The 22,541-nt window shown below is 56.6% G+C and overlaps 5 protein-coding genes across 5 annotated transcripts; 2 read left to right on the top strand and 3 right to left on the bottom strand.

The window, feature by feature from the left end:
* Nucleotides 1-2,039: 2,039 nt before the first annotated feature.
* ATEG_03017 (putative L-serine dehydratase) lies at nt 2,040-3,201 on the bottom strand (the record flags this gene model as incomplete). Its single annotated transcript, XM_001212195.1, has 3 exons — nt 2,040-2,970; nt 3,017-3,070; nt 3,119-3,201. The coding sequence occupies 3 exons, from the start codon at nt 3,199-3,201 to the stop codon at nt 2,040-2,042; spliced, it is 1,068 nt and encodes a 355-aa protein (XP_001212195.1).
* A 1,185-nt stretch (nt 3,202-4,386) lies between these two features.
* Nucleotides 4,387-6,536, top strand: ATEG_03018 (putative alpha-L-rhamnosidase B; the record flags this gene model as incomplete). Its single annotated transcript, XM_001212196.1, has 3 exons — nt 4,387-5,280; nt 5,327-5,598; nt 5,645-6,536. The coding sequence occupies 3 exons, from the start codon at nt 4,387-4,389 to the stop codon at nt 6,534-6,536; spliced, it is 2,058 nt and encodes a 685-aa protein (XP_001212196.1).
* A 1,593-nt stretch (nt 6,537-8,129) lies between these two features.
* ATEG_03019 (uncharacterized protein) lies at nt 8,130-10,728 on the bottom strand (the record flags this gene model as incomplete). The annotated part of the gene is made up of 6 exons (XM_001212197.1): nt 8,130-8,287; nt 8,353-8,451; nt 8,508-8,609; nt 8,793-8,817; nt 9,108-10,556; nt 10,630-10,728. 6 exons carry the CDS (start codon nt 10,726-10,728, stop codon nt 8,130-8,132), a joined length of 1,932 nt encoding a protein of 643 aa, XP_001212197.1.
* Nucleotides 10,729-11,964: 1,236 nt separating this feature from the next.
* On the bottom strand, nt 11,965-15,618 carry ATEG_03020 (uncharacterized protein; the record flags this gene model as incomplete). Its single annotated transcript, XM_001212198.1, has 4 exons — nt 11,965-13,104; nt 13,282-13,299; nt 13,517-15,242; nt 15,317-15,618. 4 exons carry the CDS (start codon nt 15,616-15,618, stop codon nt 11,965-11,967), a joined length of 3,186 nt encoding a protein of 1,061 aa, XP_001212198.1.
* A 1,752-nt stretch (nt 15,619-17,370) lies between these two features.
* Nucleotides 17,371-22,149, top strand: ATEG_03021 (uncharacterized protein; the record flags this gene model as incomplete). The annotated part of the gene is made up of 3 exons (XM_001212199.1): nt 17,371-17,808; nt 17,873-20,704; nt 20,761-22,149. 3 exons carry the CDS (start codon nt 17,371-17,373, stop codon nt 22,147-22,149), a joined length of 4,659 nt encoding a protein of 1,552 aa, XP_001212199.1.
* Nucleotides 22,150-22,541: the final 392 nt, after the last annotated feature.

Below are 22,541 nucleotides of genomic sequence, written 5' to 3' on the forward strand. Positions count from 1 at the left end.
TACCCTCGATGTAGGTTCCCAATCACGCCTCTCGATGGAGTCTTGGAGCTCATTGACCTTTCCAAAGTCGGCGAGCGCGTTACTAGGTTGAACGAACGGGGCAAATAATGCTCGATTGTATCAACCAGAAAAGTCATGGGATGTCAGCTCGGGTCTGCGCTAAACTACATCTGGCCAAATCGTTCCGCGTGCAAATCGTTCCGCGTGGAACGATTTGGCCAGATGTAGTTTAGCGCTGTCATGCCAAGCACTCCTCACCGCTTGAAGGGACTGGGGGACTTGTCAGGCAAACTCTAGGTAGGAACAGGGAATTAAGAGCTTGAGGTGTTGAAGTTCCGTGCCTACGTAGTTAGTTTTTCTTTTCTTATTGCAGCGTGGTTTGGAGTATTCGAAAGTCTCCATTTTCTGCCAATAAAAAGGACAGGTCCCTATACAGTGATGCACTGGATTTAACTGGATTTAACTGGATTTAACTGGATTTCACTATATTTCACTATATTTCATTACATTGCATTACATTGCATTACATTTCTACTAGGTTTCTACTGCACTTCTACGGGTCCATTAATGCTTACGGTTCCTATGACAGACCTAACGGGTCTCTGCGGCTACTAGGGAAGCAAATCCATCTTCGCTCACCAGGGAAAGTGCATCCGTGCTCACCAAGGGCAGCGAGTACATATGCACTCACCAGGGGGTGTGAGCATTATCAGTCTGCCATTGGGTGTCTCCTTGTCCTGAATCAGGGATGCCAGCAAGAGCCTGCGACAATAATTGGCTGTTAGATGGCGCGCGCGCCATCTGGAGCTTTCCAAGTACCCCCGAGAGCCGTTTACAGGCACTGCCTCATTTCATCAAAATCCTTGGTACTTTGTGGGCGGCACATTTGGATGTGCACTCGCCATAGCATGTCTACCATACCATCCCTGCCATAGTATCTCTGCCACAGCATGTCTGCCATAGCATGTCTGCCATGGTATCTCTGCCACAGCATGTCTACCATACCATCCCTGCTATAGTATCTCTGCTATAGCATGTCTGCCATAGCATGTCTGCCATGGTATCTCTGCTATAGTATCTCTGCCATGGTATCTCGTCCAATAGATGAAATTACCTACAAAAAACGTAGCCACTGTCATCCCCTGACTGCAGAGATGTGAGTGTAGGGTCATCTAGCGAAGAAAATAAATACCACAGTTCCCTTTCCTGCACATCTATAAATGCTGTCTGGTCTTCACCAGGGAATTCATCTCAGAAAAATTTTCAGTCTTCTTTCTCTATGTCAAAGCCCAATTCCCAAAATGGCTTGGACCACATCGCTAGTCTTTGAATTTCTCGCGTTCATTCTTGCCCTCCCCACCTCGGTACTAGCCTTGATCAGTCTGTACGAAATATTTCGACTTCGTCATAACGGTTCCCCTTCAGAACGACAAGAGATGTTGCCAATCACAGCCATGTCCCGGCCCCAACGTCGACACTTCCCCTTCCTAGAGAGTATTTCAATCGCGCGCCATATAGAAGCCTGGATTGCTCGGATCTATCAAGCTGCTAGTGCGTTTGGTCTTGTTCACTCCTAGATTTGTTCATCTCCATCCTCATCTCTCTACTGTCTTGTTATCTGGCTTCTTCTATGGCTAACTTGGACGGTAGCTGTAGTAGCCTTGAAATCCCACGGCCACTTCAGGCGAACCCAAGACCACGAAGCCTACCCACTTTCCGACAGCGGACGATTCAATAACCATCGGACCTCAGAGACAGTCTAACGACGGAATGATTGGCACGAGTACTTTATGGATTCGATCAATGCCATAGTGTGATGGTTTCCGAGCTGGGATATAAAAGGCAGGGCTTAGCACAGTGTCGCATTGGGTTTGTTCTATGTGTCAAAAGTTACTTATGTTGTCAGTTGGCTTGGTACGCAAGTGTAGAGGTTGGGATGGTTCATTTCTGGGTCACTCCATCCAAGTAAAAGAGATAAGACATCTCATGGTTGAAGATTCTTACTTGTCTATCTGGTATCTATAAAGGAACGAGCAGCCTTACTTCCACCCATCCTGCAACTTCTGACGATACTCGGCAATCATCTCAGCAGTCACATTGCTACCGCCACAAACCACCACCACCACTCGGCTCTCAGGAGTAAGGTCTGGGACAGCCTGTTTGAATTTCTCTCCCGTGACAACATCAACATTGATCCCACACGCCAGCTCAACCTGCAACCGCTGTTCATCGGCCAACGTGACCACTCCCCGGGCCGCTTCCGCATCCGACCCAACCACACTCACCACGTTGATCCCCGCAGGTGATGATTGCGCGTATTTGAAGGTCTGGGCCGATACGCACCGGGCTCCGAGTGAGGTCGCAAGCGAGGTGATAGCGGGGAGCGAGTCGAGACGCCCAGCGCGGAGAGAATGGGCCAGCGAGTCGGCGCCTTGAGTTTCCACTGCCAGTACCTGAACATTGCCCGTTTTGTCTGCGGCTTCGTGGGATCTCAGATACTCATCCAGGCCTTGGACGATGCCGTTGAACAGACCGCCGCCACCAACACTGCAGACAATCGCATCTGCGGGGAAAGCACAGCCGCTTGAATCGCGCGGCGGTACCTGCGCTGCGATCTCCGACACCATTGTCGCCGCGCCCGCCCAGACGTCCGGATGGTCGAACGGCGGGATGTAGATGTTCGTCTGCTTCCCCTCCTGATGATCGATGAAAGTCTCGCGGAGGTGGGAGTCGGCTTCAACCCAACTGGCGCCGTGTTGGATCACCTCTGTCGCACCGGCGGCATGCAACTTGTTGATCATCAGTGGTTTCGTGCTGTGTGGCACGACGACAGTACATGGACAGCCCAGATCATTCGCGGCGATAACGGCTGCTAATCCGGCATTCCCCCCCGAGGAGATGTAGAAATGAAGATTTTTGCCATTGTTGGTGGGGTTCAGAAGCGCAGTGCGAATGAAGTTGCCAATGCCTCTGTATTTGTGAGCTCGTGTCTGGGAGAGTTTTCCATGAGACTCACCTGGACTTGAATGAGCCGGAGGGTTGTAGGAGCTCCAGTTTCAAGAAGACGCGACTGTACATAGGGTTAGTATTTGCGAACAAAGTAGACTGTTGGACAGACCATCCTGCTGCTCTGGAGAGTGTCGCAGACTCGATTATCGGGGTTTCGATCCAGGGTTCCTGGGGGGTAGTGGAATTGGCCATTTTGAGCTGATTGAATATAGTATTAATATTTAGACGTACAAGTAAATCTTTGAGAATGTTGAGAGAGCGAAAGATGGCGGTGGGAGGTGTTTTATTGTCTTGTTCCCCTTTTAGACGGGTGACAGGCGGATCGCGCCTTAAGGATGACATGGTGACATCGGGTTTATCCTCCACTTTAGATTAACGCCGATAATCTGGAGAGAACCTAATCTTTCTTTTCTCTTCCTTGTTCTCTTCTCTTTCTTCATCCCCAATATCATCATCCCCGCAGCTCCTGTCCAGGTGAATCTCATGCGTGAAAATCATGCGAGGTATCTCCAATAAGACATCGGTTGAATGCGCTAACTAATGGTCGGCATCAAAGCGCCTCTCTATGCCGAATGATTTCGCTGAACTGGAAGCCTCAGGAGAATCTCCCAATTAACAGTGGAGCAATAAGAGATCAGGCAAAGAAATCCTCAATCAAGAGACACACACGCTAAAGAACAGTCCAAACCGGGCCGAGTTCCAGGGATCCTTCTCCAACCGTCGAAGAGCGTGCCCAAACATCCATCTCGCTACCATAACCCCCGAACCCATGAGACACTCAGTCCCCCCGCAGGTTCGAATGCATGATCGGTGATCGTCTGATCCTCAGACTTCAGAGATAGAATTCCCGCCAGTCGCCTTCCGATCAAGATTGTCCGCCGCGGTGATTGACGATCTTCTGGAACAACCGCCTCGTTGATCGCCCTGTCTCCTGTTTCACAACGCCGTCACTCACCAAGATCGTGATTCCAGACGCCAAAACTTGGCAACCGGCTGTCGGAGAGGAGACTGGCCACTGTGATGCCTCGTTACCGGCCTAAGTGGGCCTAATGCAACCCCTAAACGAAGCCAACTCGCGCCGTTCGTCCCAGCAGACCGCCGGAGAAGCATCGCTAGTCACCCCGGGCAATCCGGCATCCCAGGTTATTCCCAAAAGAAAGAAATTATGTCCGACGGCCCCTCTCCTTGGACACTTAGGAGTTCAGCAATCCGGATGAAATACCTTGACCGAGCTAGTGGAACGGCGCTAGTTTTCGCCCTATGCGCCACGTAGAATAAATAACAATGCGCTTCTTCCTTGGGTTCGATTCCCTGTTGACCTCCCCGCCTATCTCCTCAAATCGACTGCCCTCCCTTGGCGTCTGCCTATAACATGCGATGGCTGCGGTGTGGTGGCTTCACCTCCTGTTGACCCTGGTGGCTCTCGCCCAAGGCGCTCGCACGCAGAGCTGCTGGCGAAACACTGCCTGTTCCGGCCCCAAAAACAGTGCCTTTTCCGGTCCCTGGGAGAAGAATATCTATGCGCCGTCATCGCGAACGGTTAGTCCACGGCAGATCCTGTCGATCGCATCGCCGAACAGAACCACCGACTATGCCAAGTCCATGCCATACGCCTTGCATCAGAACATGCCCACGGTTGTGTTCGACTTTGGCATCGAAGTCGGCGGCATCGTCACAGTAAACTACACCACCACCGGCGCCGGCGCGATCGGGCTGGCCTTCACTGAGGCAAAGAACTTCATCGGACGGTCGTCGGACTCGTCCAATGGCGCTTTCAAGGGACCCGATGGTGTGTTGTATGCCAATTTCACCAACGCCGGCCATGGATCGTTCGTCATGCCTGATGAGAAGCTGCGCGGTGGGTTCCGCTACATGACTGTCTTTTTAATGCCGGAGGATCCCAAAACCTGCGTCCATGTGGAGGGTGTGAGCTTGGAGATCGCGTTCCAGCCGACGTGGTCGAATCTGCAGGCCTACCAAGGTTATTTCCACTCCAACGACCAGCTGCTGAATCGCATCTGGTACAGCGGGGCCTACACATTGCAGACGAATGCGGTGCCTGTGCACACTGGTCGGCAGGTTCCCATGCTCGAGGCAGGATGGGCCAACAACGCTACCCTTGGACCGGGCGACACGATCCTTGTGGACGGAGCCAAACGAGACCGTGCTGTGTGGCCTGGAGATATGGGCATTGCGGTGCCATCGTCGTTTGTTAGCGTTGGGGATATGGAGAGCGTGAAGAACGCCCTTCAGGTGATGTACGATACGCAGGTACGACTCCAGACACCTCCTGTGGCACGCCTCCTGACAACCGTAGAATAACTCGACTGGTGCATTTGACGAATCTGGGCCGCCACTCAGCCAGAAAAACTCGGACACCTACCACATGTGGACGATGATCGGCACGTTCAACTACGTGCTCTACACGAACGACACCGACTTTCTCCTGAAGAACTGGAACAAGTATCAGAAGGCCATGGATTACATCTACCAGAAGGTAGACCATTCCAGCGGACTGTTGAACGTCACTGGTACGCGCGACTGGGCCCGCTGGCAGCAGGGCTTCAACAACACCGAAGCACAGATGATGTACGTCAAACCGACTGTCTCGCTAACCGTGTACTGACACCACAAGTCTCTACCACACGCTCAGAACCGGCTCCCGCCTCGCCAAATGGATGGAAGACACCGATATTCTATCCAATGAATGGAATACTCGAGCCGAACACCTGCGCGAGGCAATTAACGAGCATTGCTGGGATGACCAATACGGCGCATTCAAAGACAACGCGACGACGACCGCCCTGCATCCACAAGACGCAAACAGCATGGCGCTCCTGTACGGCGTGACAGACAAGGACCGCGCCGCGCGCATATCGCACCGACTCACCGACAACTGGACCCCGATCGGCGCAGTCGCCCCCGAGCTGGCGGAGAACATCTCGCCGTTCATCTCCTCGTTTGAGGTGCAGGGTCACTTCACCGCAGGACGTGCCGACCGCGCATTGGAGCTCATCCGCCGCAGCTGGGGCTGGTACCTCCGCCATCCAAACGGGACGCAGAGCACCGTGATCGAGGGCTACCTCCGCAACGGGTCGTTCAGCTACCGGTCCGACCGGGGGTACTCGTGGGATGAGTCGTACGTGTCGCATGCGCACGGGTGGTCGGCCGGGCCGACGAGTGCCCTGACGAACTATGTCCTGGGCCTGAGTATTACCTCCCCCGTCGGTCTAACGTGGCTTATTGCGCCGCAGTTTGGCGATCTGAGCTCTGTCGAGGGCGGATTCACCACTTCCCTGGGCAAGTTCTACGCCCACTGGGAGAGAAACAGCACTGAAACGTACACACTGCATTTCTCCGTCCCGTCTGGCACCCGTGGAAACCTCACTCTCCCGTTCATCCGCAGCGGCGAGCAGCCGTCCATCACCATTGATGGGAACGACATCTACCGCGGCGTATACTATGCCGACGACACGGCGACGGTGACCGTCAGCGGGGGTGGAGCACACAAAGTCATTGTAGAGTAGTATAATTCCAATACAGCCTATATTTATAATTCATTACCTAGATATAAATATAATACCTACCCACTTCGATACTCCGCTTTTGTATAGACCAGGGCACAGCCGATCACGTGTCGCCCCGGATTGATCAACCCGCAACTCCGACCTCACATCACCACCTCACCATCACCGGAAGCATATCCAAACAAAATGGCAACGCCATACCTCAGCGCTCCGTGGCGCACCTGCGCCCAATGCATTCGCCGGCAGTACCTCCAGCGTGCCGCGCACCAACCCCGTCTCCTCAGCACCACGTCACCCCTCCGCACCGCCAGCAACCCGCTCCGCACAGCCGGGCAGACCCGCGCGCGCGACTACGAAGTCGCACAATCGCGACGGTCGATGGTGCTCTCCGCAGCCGGGATCGCGGCCTGCGCCGTCGCCATGTACGGCGTGATCAAGCTCGACGTGTTCGGGCTGGAGGCGCACACCACCACCTCCAACAGCCCTGACGACACCACCACCCCCAACAAGACTACTAAACTTGACGGTCCCGACGGCTTCACCGGCTCGCCGTCCGTCATTCGCATCCAAGGCCAAGACGGCGCCGAACAAGTCTCCACCGGCTCCGGCACAATCCCCTACTTCCCCAGCACGATCCGCCTACCGCGCATCGACGCCGGCGCCGGCGCCCTCCCACCAAACGCTGAGATCCCCGCCTCCGCCGAGCACGACGAATACCAGCTCCTCGGCCTGGGTGTCCGCACCGTCTCCTTCCTCAAGATCCAGGTCTACGTCGTCGGCCTGTACGTCGCCAAAGCCGACATCTCCGAGCTGCAGCAGCGCCTCGTCCGCGCCGCCGTCGCCCCGCCCTCCGACACGGCGGTCGTCGACTCCCCCGGCGCTGCCTCCGCCACCTCCCTCGTCTCCACCGAGCGCAGCGAACTCAAACGCCTCCTCCTCGACCCGGACGCCGGCGACGACCTCTGGGACGCGATCCTCCGCCAACCGGGCCTGCGCACCGCCTTCCGCATCGTGCCCACCCGCAACACGGATTTCCTGCATCTCCGCGACGGCTGGGTGAGGGGTATCACTGCGCGTGCGCAGCGTGCCAGCGCCAAGGCTGCCGCTCCCAGCGGAGGAGCTGGTGCCAGCGAGTTCCAGGATGAGTCGTTCGGCGCCGCCATGAACGAGTTCAAGGGTCTCTTCGGCGGCGGTCAGCGCAAGAACGTGCCCAAGGGCCAGACGCTGGTGCTGGTGCGCAATGCGGACGGCGCGCTGGATGCGCTGTTCCAGGCGGAGACCGCGCAGCCGATGCGCTTCCTTGGCCGTGTGGCGGACGAGCGGATCAGCCGGCTCGTGTGGTTGAATTACCTGGCTGGTAAGACGGTGTCGAGTGAGGGGGCGCGGCAGAGCGTCGTGGAGGGGGTGATGGCGGTTGTTGAGCGGCCGGTTGGGACTGTTGTGCAGAAGGTTATCTAGTCCCTGCACCGTGAATATCGTCTATGGAGACAGATGTATTACTGCTTGTATTATATGTACGACTATGCACAGCACAATCACTACTTTACTCAATGCACGCATCCTGTACTAGTTGTATGTATTGTATGAGACTGTCTAGATAGCACCGGCCTCCTTCAACAACGCCTCCAGCTCATTCTTCTTCGCCTGCAGATCCGAGTTCCCGCCAATATGCTTCTTGTTGATGAAGATGTTGGGCACGGTGCGCTGGCCGGTGATCTCCTGCAGAGCGTCCTGAATGGCGCTGCCGTCGCCTGTCCCACCCAAAAAACATTAGCTTCTATCAACAAGTCGCTGTCAGAAGAGGAGGGGCACTTACTCTCCTTGTCGAGCTCGACGGTGGTGAACTTCGCATCGAACGAGTTCAGCAGATCCTTGCTGGCCTTGCAGTAGGGGCAGTACGACTTGGAGAACACCGCTGCATAACCCCGGTTAGTGGGGTCTTATCTTCCGTGAGATGTGCGGACGACTCACCCACGGCGTTCTCGTCGATGATCTTCTGGGCCTTTTCCACGGACATGGTCAGATCGCGAGGGGGGCCGGCAAAGGACCCGAACAGACGGCGGAATATGAAAGCTATGGTGGGCAACTGGGAGGGAAAGTGGGAGGAGAGGGAGAGCGAGGAGGTTGGTTTGTAAGTCCGAGCACGCCGGAATTGATGTCGCAATGAGGGGAGCGCTTGTCATGTGACGTTGAGTCAGCATTGCGCTTCTGACGTAAATTCCTACAAGATCTAGTTAACTACCTTACTAGATTTACTATAATAACCATAGCTGATCGAATTCTAATTGAATATATCAAGGGGAATCGTGCAAGGATCGACAGGGTCAGAACAACAAAAGAAAGAATCGAATCGAAGACCAGATTAAACGGCTAAGAATGAAACACCACCAGACCAAAGACCAACCAGACGCTGAAACAACAAACGAAAAGCACCAAGTGTAAATGGCCTGCAAATCAGGATCTAAGGTATCTCCAAGAATTCAGAGTAGAAATGGCAGTAAAACGACTTCCTCACATCACAATACAACATCCACAACTTTTTTCCTTCTTCGGCGGCTCCGGTGCACTCACCACCGGCGGACTCCACCGCGGCGTCAGTCCCGCCTGCGGCGGCTCCTGCAGTCGGGGCATCGGGCTGTATCCTGAGCTGGTGCCCGGCCGGGTGCCAGGTTCCGCCATCTTCGTGCTGTCGGCCTGGGTGGGAGGTTGTGGGGACGCAGGCAGTGGTTGCGGTTTTTCGTCAGCAGCAGGAGCGTCATCGTCCTTCTTTTCTTCCTTGGGTTCCACGCGGGGAGGCCCGTCCGGTCCGATGGCCAGAGGCGCAAACTCACGATCATATGCCGTCGGCGTCTTGCCCTCCTTGGCCCACTGCTCCTGCTGCATCTTCTTCGCATGCGTGGGCAGCATCTGTTGCTCCGGAGGCAGACGCGGGTCCGGCTTGTACATCGTGGCCAGCCACGGCGGATCGCCCTCGGGACGGTTAACGGCGGTAGTGGGACGGGTCTCGCCAGACCGGGTTGTCGGCCGCTGGTTGCCATTCCCAGAGACCGCGCGGTTTCGAGGGGTGGTCTTCCGGGTCGTCGGGGGTGCCGAGGTCTTGCGGGTGGCAGTCCCCCGGACACCCGTCTTCTTGGAGGTCGGGTGAGACTGCAGTCCACGGCTGACCGGCCTACTGGTGCTCCCGGGTGGGGTGCTAGCATCTGTCGAATCGACCGTGATCGGTTCACTGGCTCTACGCGGCTTACCGGTGGACATAGCGTCGTCCTCATTGGTCGTGGCCCGAGAGCGTTGTCCGGAAGACTCTCGACCAAAGTGCTCCGGCGACATCGGGGCCGGGCTGGAGGTCGGGATGGGGATGCGAGAAGAGCTCTTCCGAAGACCTGGGTTGCGGTAAAAGTGCGACGCGTTATCTTCTGCTACGTCCGCGGCGATCTCCTCCGGCCGGCGGAGATCCCAGTTTCTCCGTTCATCGGGGGCATCATCGTCATACGGAGTCGGGGATCCGGTGAACTCACGGTGGTCTTCGTGCAAGTTGGGCCAAGGCTCGGTCTGCTCGGTGCGGGCAGAGGTGACGCTCATCGCACTGCTGTGCAGGTCATGGTTGCGCCGGCTCGTCCGGCCGTTCTCGAGGCCGCGACGGTGGAAGAGAATGGCCGCTTGTTGCAGCTCCTCGCTCTCAATCTTCGCCAGCTTATCGCGATGGATCCAATTCTCGCTGTCCGATTCATCCAAGAACACTCCGATGCCGTCCTTCATGTCGCCTCGTCGCAGGGGCGCATTCTGCGTGTCCACCGAATCGCGCACATTCCCCACACTCCGACTGCGCACACTTCGTTCGCTTCCACGGCGGGACAGGCTGGCGTCGTGCCGTCCGCGGGAGTTGACGTATCCAGACTCGTGGGCGTAGGCATGTCTTGAGAGGGATGAGCTGCGAGAACCCTTGGAGTTCCGCCGGGATCGGGCATGGGTGGAGTCGTAGGACGAGCGGGATTTCGAACGACGGTTGGCGCGGTTTGTGCTCTACCACGTGTTAGCGTCAGGGTTCGCACTCGATGCAGCGAACACTTGTGGAGGGCCATACATTTCGTCTCACTGGGACGGCATAGTCCCACTGAGAAGGCGGAGTCGCGTCTACAGTGCCGGACGAGGTCCAAACATCGGCGGAATACGATGCGGTGGCCGCGCCCGCCATGCCGCAGCAAGTGGATTCGTTTAGGGAACAAGGGCCAGTCCAGCTGGACCAAGTCGATTAGGTAGAGTGTTTGGTGGTGGTTTGAATGTTCTTGAGGAGAATCCGTTCCGATCAGGCCATGCCACCAATAGAAAGGAGTTGACTCGGTATATCTTATCGGTTCTTTGGATATAGGGGTATTCCGTATCTGGGGCAGCCCGCGTTTGATGGAGAGGACAGAAAGCGACGAGAGAGCAGGAAACGGCCCGAAGGGGTAAATTGTAAATAAATGCACCAGTCGAGCGGGAGACGGACGGGAACAGACGGCTTCAGTACCGTGGATAGGAGCTGTTCGGACCCGGGATCGATAACCAATCACAACCAATACCGGATCGAAGAACGAACTCGAGGGAGTTGGAGAAGAGAATAATACGACAGTATAGCGACGTTCAGTCAGTCAATCGAGGGGCGATCTCGGGTGGTTGGATCGAGGGCGAGAAGCAAACAAGGAGGGGGGAGAGAAAGGAAAGGTGGAAAAGGAGTGGCAGCCAGGTGTGGCGGGAGCGTGGCGTCCGTCCCAGCAGCACGGGGTCAGAGGAGATTAGGCGATATGAAGCATGGAGAGAAGAAGTTGAAACCGAGAAGGAGGACGAGGGGAAGAAAGAAGAGGAGAGGCGTGAAGGAGAAGAGCCGATGGGAGGAGAAGAAGACAGAAAAGAGGAGAGAGAGAAAGACGGAGAGGATCCGCTAGTCCCAACGTTGCCAGACTAACTCCTTCTAGACCGCATCTGGAGGCGTCCTTATTCCCCCCGCTGGTAACTATGCATCGACGATGCCATGAATTCGAATAGAATTTAATATTCTACAATGATCACCATATTTCTCAAGGTATTGGAACATACTCCATAACTAGTTAACTGCTGGATGCCCTTCTGATAGATCGGATGTCTCACAACGCCTCCAGAATCGACCAGTCGAATCCACTAGTATCGCGGCGCTGCCTCCTGAGTACATAGTCTGCATAGTCTATCGACCGATCGTCTCTACGGCCTGCCTACGATCACCGTCCTCTGGCCGTCGCACGTGGCTCTAAAGTCTAGGTACTCTCCATTCCAGCAACAGGAATGCGATCAATAATTGGGTCTTGTCCAACGCCGTCCATCCGTACTCTATCGCAGCAACCGCGCCCCGCAAAAGCAGAAATCCGCGTACATATACAATTCAAAAGCGGATCATACATGCGAAGAGAGAAACCATCTATTCCTTTGCCGCCTGATCCAACCGACCCGAAATCGTCAGCGCCTCCTTCACCAACGCCCGCCGCGCCATCCGCTCCTCTTCGCTCGCTGGCTCGATCCCATCCGCCTTGAGAATCACCTGGGCCAGGATCGTCTCACTCAGCTTCTTGTGTTCGAAGTCACGCGCCTTCGCGTCCGCCGGCGGACGTGCAATGTACTCCTCACACAGCGGGGTGAGCTCGGTCCGGAGATACGACAGCAGCGCCTGGACCTGCTCACCCGCCGTCGCAAACATCTTCAAGTTCGGCGCCAGGGCCGGCATCGACGATGATCCGCCGCCGGCCGACGACGGACGCGACGACTCCGCCGTCGCTGTCGGGGGCGCCAGTCTGCCCTCGTCCTCCGCGTCCTTCTTCTGATTCTTCTTGGCCTTCTTTCCCTTCTTCCCGCGGTTGCGGGTCCGGCGGCGCGGCGCCTCGCCCTCCTCGCCAGACAGAGGCGCCGGTGGGGCGACCACGGACTCGCTGGTGTCGTCCGAGGGGCCCTCGCTGGGGGTGCGCTGGCCAGGGGCGACCTCGGAGACGACGCAGAGCACCTCAGAGTGCTGCTTCAGACCCTCGTCGCAGCACGGGCGGGCATCATCGTCGAGCAGGGTGCCTTTGTAAAGCAGTTTGATGCGGTGGGGGTCGGCGGTGTGGGTGACCTCTGCGGCGCGGCGGCGCAGCTGGCCCACGCTGAGACGGCCCTCGTTGATGGCGTAGGGCGGGAATTGGAGCTCGTATGTGTGACGGCGGTGACGGAGGAGGACAATATCCGGTTCGGTGTCGCCGTGGGCGTCGGACGTGGGTGCGATGTAGTCGTAGTCCTGTTCAGTGACGAGCGGCGGGTTCGCCACGTGCGAGTACGCCGGGCCACGGCGGAAGAAGTCCCGCCACGAGGACATGATAGCAAAGATGATGGCACCCGAGAGGACCAGCGACAGGGCTGTTAGCGGGAGAAGGGTGGTGGTTGAGGTGGTGGTGTCAAATGAGCGCAGGTATTCGGAGATCCAGGTTGGTGGAGACGAGGCTTTGGCGGAGAGCACAAATTTCTGAACAGAGGGAGGCAGGTGGTCGGCGATATAATCCACGTAGGAGGCACACGTCTCGCCCAGAGAGGTCTGGGATACGTGCGATAGCAACAGGGACATGGATTGAGGGGGAATTACGGACGCGAGGCTGAATCCGTAAGCCGCAGGTGTTGAGGTCATGGAAGCTGGCTTCTTTCTTTTCCGTTTTGGGCGCCAGGCGGAACCGAGCCTTACAAAGCAGTTTGACCATTTCCTCTACAGGCATACAAGCATGTCTAGATATAACTATGCGCATTCATTAAGTCCTGTCATTGCATTTACGATGATTTCTGCATTAATCCCACAAAGATGCTTGTAGTGAAGGTTCATGCACACTGTCCTACAGCCAGAAATATATCTACCCCACACCATAACAAAATACAATTATAATCTATTATTGTCACCTATATATATATACAACCAAACGCCTGGCCATGCAAACACAAATAAGTTACAATCTCACGCCCCCAGGCGTGGGTCGACCGCCAAACCATCGCCCAAGTCCACTATTGCCCTCACTGCCGTCGTTTCCCATCCATCGGGGAAGTCGGAGAAAGTCGCCCTGCAGCCATTGCGGCTTATCGGCTGTTTCAAACGTGTTTCGTACGCGATGCGCAAATGATTGGAAAAAGTTCTCTTCCTCCTCCTCCCCATCCAACACCGCGGAGGCGGTTGCCGGCCCCCGGACAGGACGGGCCGGGCGAATGGCCTCGGTGCGCGGCGTGCGAGAGGTCGAAAATGCCCCCGTGCCCTCGTCGCTGCGACTGGTGGCGCGAGGGGACACCCCGCGTCCGGACAGACCCAGCGACCCTAGGCCGGTCAATTCGCGCTCGATCAGATCTCGGCCCTCACGCCAGCCGCCCAATCCATAGCCGCCTGGGTTGTTGTCCATGTCCTCGTCGTCCTCTTCGATGAGGCCGAATCCGCAGATATTCTTCACGCGGCCGTACAGATTGAACAAGGTCGCGCAGACAGGCAACAGGATAAACACCGGGAAAAAGTAGTCGAAGCCCTTTCCGAGCGGTGTCAGGTCGATGAACCGACCCAGGAGATGATAAAAGGTCGTGCTTTGCCGAAAAGTCGTCGGGAGGAAAGTGAGGAAATTGTAGGCGATCGGGACGGTCAATCGGGCGACGAGGCTGGCGTACCAGCACGCACTCTCGCCGTACGTGTTGCGACGGACCAACGCACGGTTGCCCCAGACTTTGGCATCGTTCACGCCCACCAACGCGGCCCAGCACATGTATAGCAACCAGGCCGATGCGGTCACCTGTCGGCCAAAGTTGACGGGAGCGGGGTCCTTGTGGTAGGAGACAATGGAAAGCGTGACGACGGACAGGCGGGGGGCCAGCGACTTGATCAACTCGGACCAGACGACGCAGACCGATGCCACGGTAAACACCGCGCCGAGCAGCAGACGGATTTTTGGAACGAGATGGACGTACACATGGTATCGCATGTAGGGGGTCAGGATCTTGACCCGAGGCCAGAAGGTAGAGCGATGCGGCGAGTGGTTGAATTCAAGCTTCTTGGAGGCGGAGGAGTTAATAATGGCCTGTAGGTCGGCCGCCAACAACACCAGTCGGTCCCATTCATCTATAAAGCGCGCCTTCTGATGCCGGGCGCGCTGGAGACGGCGGGTGAGGTCGGCCAGGTAGCGTTCAGTGATGACGTTCGGGACAGTGCTGGACTCCTCGGATGGAGCTAACAGCGGAGTGCGGGCCTCGGGAGTACCAGATGGTTCAGCCAGCTCTTCGATCCAATCCTGGAATTCGCGTGCGCTGCCGGTCTTCCGTCGCTGCAACTGCGACACTTGAGACTCGAGACTTTCGAGATCATTGATGGCGTCCATGAGACGGTCATGCAGGCGGGGGGCGTGGGCCTGGACGCGGCGGAGACGACCGCTGACGTTGGCGTTGCGGAACAGGGCGCGGGGAATGGAGACAAGACCGTGGCCCATGAGGTAGATGGCGAGGACGAGACCCCAGACGTAAGCGAGGGCCATGACGAGACCTTTAATGGAGCCGAACTTGAAGCCATTCTGAATGGAGATGTAGATCAAGCCGACGAATGCGCAGCCCAGGACGATGAGCTGGTAGCGAGCGTTGGACCGGATGGAATATTGCAGGCGACCCTTGGGGTCCCGGTAGCCGGAATCGACGTATTCTCCGAGGAGGGGAAGGATAGCCCTGGAAAGAAGAGACACGGTAAGCCGCGTGTCCAGCCAGACATCCGATGGGACTGGGAGGATGCAGAGACATACCAGGTGAGGACAAAGATCAGCCAGTAGGCGATGCGCCAGGTCACCAGCAACAAACGATCCGGTAACCAAATCGCCTTGGGACCGGAACCATCGCGGGAGCTGGAGGCGAGGTCGATAGGTACGAGAAGGACGACACTGGCGGGGAGGGCTAGAGCAAGAAAGATGGGAATGATCAGATAGGCGGGGGTGGCTCGGAGGGTGAGGAAGCGGCGGAGGAGCAGAAGGACGACGATGGAGATGAGGAGGAGGGTGAAGGAGAAGAAGATGCTGGAGCCGACGGGAATGGGAGAGGAGGCGAGCATGTCGGTGATTTAAGGCGATGGGAGACGGGGGATCATGACGAAGTAGAGGAGGACGAGGTAGTGTTACAGGTCGTTGTGGAGGAGGAGGTGAGGCTATTTGAATGGGAATGGAGATGAATGGGTGGATATTCAGGGACGCCGCAATTAAATGAGCGACCCGCGCGGTGACGACAACTCACGTGATGTCCGTTTTCATCGGATTATTTATAGGTCTTGCATGGAGGAGATTTGTAGTTCTTCACAAGAGATATCTAAGGAGTACTCTCTATATCTTCTAGTTCTTTTGAATCAATCCAGCTAGTCCAGGATGTTATCTGTGCCCAAGGTACCTTAGGTAGAGGTACGGAGTAGTCTGGTCTGCATAGAAGTGGATGGTGTACGTAATCCGTCCCTAGTCGGTACCTTAACTTAGTTCAGTCCATTTTGGATTGATTTTATTTGATCGACTGATCTTCCGTTGATGTCCTTATGATTATGACTATACATATATCATTCTCTGGGAGAAGCATGCCCTTTTCTCTTCACCTACCTAGTAGATAATGCTGCGTGCGAATCGACGTCCAATTCAGCTCTACAGCATTGAATGCGAAATCGTAGGAATCCTTCAGCTGTCAAGGATCGGCCACTAGAGCACCCCCCTTGTTGCCCATTATTGGATGCGGGATTTCCTTTTTCTGTTCCTCTCAATAATCCGCATCAAAATAACTACTGGGACTAGGTAACTTGGGTACTAGATACTACTAGTACTAGTACCTAGCTGTGACTTGGGTTGGTGCCTCAGTTAGTAACCTGGTCCCTTGTAATCATCGAGTACCTGACAGACTCTAGACTGTTGCGGGTCGATCATCCACCACTTCTCATCTTCCTCTTTCTTTCTTCTACTACCTACCTACCTACCTACCTACCTAACTCCTCCCCTCTCCTCTCCTCATCTACTCTCTCCTCTATCCCTCGTCTTTCTTTCTCTCGTCTCCTCTCCTCTCCATTCTATCATTCCCTCCGATCGGTCGGTTCTTCACTCAACACCCGGTAAGCTTCTCCCGACAGTCTACCATTGGCCGTCTTCGCTCCCCCTCCATCGCTTTTGTTCCTTTTTCACCCTCTGCCGGTCATTCGACCATTCGCCGTCCCTCCACTCTCTCTTCTTCCTCCGCCTCTCTCTATCTTTCCCTCCCGCTCTTTCGGTGTCTTCCTTTCTCCTCTCTCCCCCTCCAGGTCCGCTTTACTGATCTTCGTATTTGGCTCCCTCCCAGACCGCTCCGTGCGACCTCCCGTCGGTGCAACATCCCTGTCCGGGACTTGAACAACAGGAATTCCTGCTGAGCCACCGTGTGTGCCAACGAACGGATCCCATCAATAATCCCTCCTCTTCGCCTTCTCTGCCCGAACGCCCTACTACCACCGCCCGTCCCCGTCTGTCCGGACGATTTCTCCTCTTCCTTCTCTACCTCTTTCGCTCTGTGCTACCGTCTGATCCCCTCCGTTTGACTCCCTCGTCTCCTCACCATCCCTTTTCTCGACCTGTCTCTCGACTCGCCTGTCAATTCCTCCCGCCTCGTTTTGATCGCTCCACCGATCTCTCCTCTCCTCTCCTCCCACCACTCCTTGTGATTCAACTTCTCCTCCCACTTCCATCCCTCGGTCGCTCTTTCTTCCTCGATCGCCAGTGGCATTCCATATCCTTCAGCGAATGCGGAGTTCCGCCGATACCGTGCGCGGACGGCTCCTCGATCCCCAGAGGGGGTTGTCGACATGAATCCCGCAAACTTCAACGTGGGCGGCTCCATGCCCGCCGCGCCCACCCCCCAGATGCCGAGACTCGACAATAACCAGGTCATGATGAACTATGTCGCCCAGGCTTTACATGCACAAGGCACCTATACCGGTTGGCGCGCCGAAGTGCCCATGAAAGAGCGCGTGGTTCGAGTGTATCAAATGTGGGTGACCCGCTCATTATCCTGCCCTCGGAGCGAATCGTGGCCCGTTCCACCCCAAACAAAAGCTTGCGCTCCGATGACATCCTTTATCCTTTTCGTTCTCTTCCCTCTCTCGATCATTCATGCTGATCAATCCCTGTCGCCGCCTAGGTTCACCTCCCTTCGCCTTATCCAACCCCAAGCAGATCTGCAACACCTGGCCCAAGCTGCCCTCAGCTTTGAGCAGAAGGCCTTCAAAGACGCTCAGCAGAAAGTACGTCCTCTCCGACCGGTCGCCCCGTTCGAAACAGATCCCGCTAACCCCACCCGTCTCCTAGGTCGATTACGACAAAGAATGTAACGACAAATTATTGCATATTCGAGACACTCGAGCGAGACAGGCCGCCGTCATGCAGAATGGCATGATTCCCCCGGGCGCTCCCAAAGCCGGAGGCATGCGTGGCGTCGGACAACAACCCTCCTTCCCGCAACAGATGAATCGAGCCATGCAATCCAATCCCATGGCCGGTCAACAAGCCATGGCCATGGGGATGACCGATCCGAATCAACAGGCCGCCATGCCGCAGCGATCGCAACAGCAGCAAGCCATGATGCAGCAGCAGCAACAACAACAGCAGCAGCAGCAGCAGCAGCAGCAGCAGCCACGCGCTCAACAACGCTCCGCCAATACCCTCGCCCTGGTCGACGAGCTGAATAACCTGACTCCGCAAGAGTACGAGAACGTCAATCGCGTCGCTCACCAGATCATGACCAAGACCTCGCCGGTGGATGCGGAGAAAATCAAACGCAACCTGCAGAACATGAATCCTGTACAACGCCGGTACCTGACTGAAAGAAACATCGACCCGGTCGCCTATTTCTTTCGCTCGCAGGCCCTCGCCCACCTCAAGCGGCAGATGAAGGCCCGTGTGGACATGTCTCACCCCCAGAATACCGGCGTCGACCCCAACAATGTGATGATGGGCGCTGATCCGACGATGAACCCCCAGATGTTCCCGAACATGATGAACCTGCAGCGCAATTCGGCCTTCGCCATGGGCAACCAGCCAAGTATGGACCCCTCTTCCTTCATTGGCAATGTGGAGAATATCCAAGGACAGCAGGCGGATGGCCTCCGTTCGCAGGAAGCTGGTCAGCTGGTCGTCCCCGCGAGCTCCTCCCAGATGAACCAACAACCGTTCAACAACGCCCAGAACACCTTCCCGATGGGCCAACAGCTCGCGCAGGGAGGACAGGCTAATCTGGGCGCTGCCGGCATCAACCCCCAGATGTTCGCCCAACAACACATGCAAAACACCCCGAATATGCCGCCGGATCGGCCCCAGCCGGCCGCCCCTTTCCAGCCCCAGACTCAAGCACAGAGCCAGGCTCAGGCCCAGGCCCGCGCCCAGGCAGCTCAAAAAGCCCAGATGGCGATTTCCCAGGCCGGCCAAGCTAATTCGCACCTGCAACAGCCCATGCCGCAGCAAAGCCCTGCCATGCCCATGTTGAACCGACCCATGCCCCCGGGCCAGATGTCTCCCGCGCAGATGGCAGCGCAAGTCCGTCCTCCGTCGCGGGCACCCGCCATGGGCCAGCAGCCTTCCATGGGAGGCCAGCAGCCTATGCAGGGTCGACCGCAAATCCCCCCGGGTCTCCCCCCGGCCATTCAAGAACAACTGGCGCAAATGTCTCCAGAGCAGCTGAACCGGGTCTTGGCCCAGCGGCGCGCCATGGCGAATAACCCGGCCCTGGCGAGAGCCAACGCGGCCCGGCAATCCGTGCCCATGCAGCAGAGCGTGTCCCAGTCCGCGCAGGCCCAGTCGATGGCGAACAACCAGAACATGCGAGCGATGAATGTACAAGCGCAGCTAGCTGGGATGGGCGGGGCGCAACAAATGATGCCTGGTCAACAAATGTCCCTCCAACAGCAACAGCAGCAGCAGCAGCAGCGTCAAGAGCTGTATAAGATGCAGCTACTCCAACAGTCAGGCGGTAATCTAGAGCTCTCGAATGAGCAAAGCAAGGAGATGGACCGGTTACACTTCCCACCCTCACTTCTGGGAAATAACCCGAACATAGTTTCGCTGGTGCCCAAGAATATCAAGACGTGGGGTCAGCTCAAACAGTGGGCCGCGACAAATCCACAACTCCCAGGAGGGCTGAATCTGCAGAAGTTGATGGCCCTCCAGAAATTCCACTTTACGCAAATCCTCAACCAGAGCAAAGAACGCAGTCGCAACCCAGACCAGGCGGGGCAGGGTCCCTGGATGTCGGGCCCGACACAAGCCCCCCAGCAACCGCCGATGATGAACCCTCAGCAGTTTCCGCCGGGGCAACAGCAAGCTGCGATCAACATGGCTGCGATCCGCCCCGTCACCGCACAAGACATCCAAGCGGCTCGTCAGCGGCACCCGGCCATGGCCCAAAACTTCACGGATGACCAAATTCGGGAAAGCCTCAACAAAGCCCGACAACGGCAGTTGATGCTCTTGGCTCAGCAACGCGCGGCTCAAGCGCAGGAGTTGGCCGCCCAACAACAGCAAACCCAGGCACTTCAGCAGACCCCCGTGGGCGGACCAGCTCCTGGCCCCCATCTCCGCCCAGAGGGCCCCGGGCAGCCCGCAACGCAACCGCAGCAACAAAGCCCGGCGACAAAAGCCCCCACGACCGTACCAGGAAAGAAGGCCCCTCCGGCGAAGCAACAACCCGCGAAGAGGAAGTTGCCGAGCGACGAGACCGCAGACGCGCAAAATCCCGACAATCAAGTGGCGCAAAAGCCAACTCAGGCTGGTGCCCCGCAAGGGGTGGCGGCTCCTGCACCCTCCAAGCCCAATATGCCATTCACCAGAGAGCAGTTGGCCGCCATGACGCCGCAGCAACGTGCGCAGATTGAAGCACATATGCGACGCCAGCAAGGCCAGACTCGTACCAAGGCTGCAGCGGAAGAGGCTTGGAACAATCTGCCGGAGAAGATCCGTCAAGCTTATCAGGATACCTTGAAACAAGCGCCCCCAGTGAAATTCGCAGCCATCACGCCCGAGCAGCATGCAGCGATGAACCAGCAACTTCGGGACTGTACTGATATGCTGGGCCGGATGGATACCCTGGTCCAGTGGTTTGCAAAAATCCCCGGCCAAGAGAAGAATGTGCGCAGTTTGCTGGCAATGGTAAGTTCCGCCCATCGTCCTCCTGGAGTCACTGCCGTCTAACCCAGTGAATATAGCGAATCCAATTGATGAGGCAGTTCAAGAATAGTCCGGACTGGGTTCTTAATGACAGCCTGACCATCTCTCCCGAAAATTTAACCGCCACCATAAATTATATTAAGAAGCTCTTCCATGCGATGATCACCCGCGTCAGTCAGCATCAAAATCAAGCTCCTGGACAACGACCCGGCGGTCCCCAGCCACCCTTGACACAAGCAAGCCAAAACGCCATGCCAGCCCTGAATGCCACGAACCTGCAACAGCTCCAGCAACAAGAGGAAGCTCTCCAACGGGCGCGGCGAGCGTCGAGCCAGACCGCCGTGTCTGCAACATCGGCCGTTCCACCCGCCCCATTTGGCGCGCCGTCCCCTCAGGGCGTTCCTCATGCGTACGGGCCGGGAAGCATGCCGCCGGAGCAGTTGAAGTTGCCTCCGCCGAAGAAGAGAAAGCAGTCCCATCCAGGGGCTACCCCCACCGTCGGCACGCCTGCTACCAAGCCGCCAACCACCCGGCCCGCCGACGTCAAAATGCCCGCGGCCGCGGCAATTGGTGGGTCGTACGTGTGCAGTGTCGCAGAGTGTCCGCACCATCTTCGAGGCTTTGCTACCCAGAGCGCGCTGGACAAGCATGTGGAGGAGAGCCACAAGGAGGAGGCTATCGATGATCCCCTTCAGTTTGCTCTTGACAGTGCCCGCAGTGCCCTGATCAAGGATGAGGACAAGACTGAGATGTCGAGCCTGAAGAAGGAGGCCCAGCCCACCCCTGCGAAGGCCGGCGTGACTGCTTCACCCCTGAAGCCGGAGACTGGTACCACCCCGGCCACTACGGGCACCACCCCGATGGGCCGCGTCCCCAGCCAGATGGGCCCGAAGGCCGGTTCCCCTGCGTCCAACCAACCACAACTCACTCCCCGTGGCCCGTCTACCAAGGGACCTACTCCAGCACCGATGACGAAGGGCAAGGAGACCAAGAAAGAAACCCCGAAGACTTCCGAACCAGCACCGCCTGTGGAGGCCCCCGCCAAAGACCCCTGGGCCGACAGTGCCGTGTCTCTGGAGGCCATCAACGAGGCGTTTATCGATCTCGGGGACAGCGGACTGGGCTTCGGCGCCATGGACGAATTTCTCAATGCGGATATGTTCACAAACACGCAAGACACCCCTGATTCGGTGGAGAGCGCCCCAGTCACCCAGACGCCGAAGGATGGAGAGCTCCCGAGACCCGATGACACGACAGGCAAAGCCAACGACGTGCTCCCCGAGGAGAACTGGATTCCCGCCGATTGGATCAATCTTCCGGGGGGCTTTGAAGACGGATTTCTGATGAGCCAACCCACGATCGATTTCGATTGGGATGCGGTTGAACGTGGCGAACTGGAGAATGCATCGACAGCCCTTGTACTGTGATTGATGGCGCCTCGCTTTCCGCCGGATTGGAAAGCTTTCAGCTTCTGATTGATCTTTCCTTCTGCATAAATATGGACTGTTTCCTGTACATTACGGCCACCCCAAGCGCGTTTGCCTTTACTTCTCCTTCTTCTCTTGTTTTTCTTCTCTATTCTTTGGGCCTTTTTCTTTCTGTCTTTCAATATTTCTTCGTTTGCTGGATTAGCCACGGCGTTTCTTGGAGCAATTGAGAAAACAAAGAAATGGGATTCTCGATGACTTGAATACTAGCAGAGATAGGGTTTGTTTACGATGAGCTCCCGGGAATTTTCTATGCGCTGTTCATGTTTTTCATGTCGGTTTCTTTCTTCTACAGCGGGCTGTTTGATATGGGTCGGAATGCCGGGAGGATC

The sequence above is a fragment of the Aspergillus terreus genome, genomic scaffold (assembly GCF_000149615.1).
Source record: "Aspergillus terreus NIH2624 scaffold_4 genomic scaffold, whole genome shotgun sequence".
Lineage (NCBI taxonomy): Eukaryota > Fungi > Ascomycota > Eurotiomycetes > Eurotiales > Aspergillaceae > Aspergillus > Aspergillus terreus.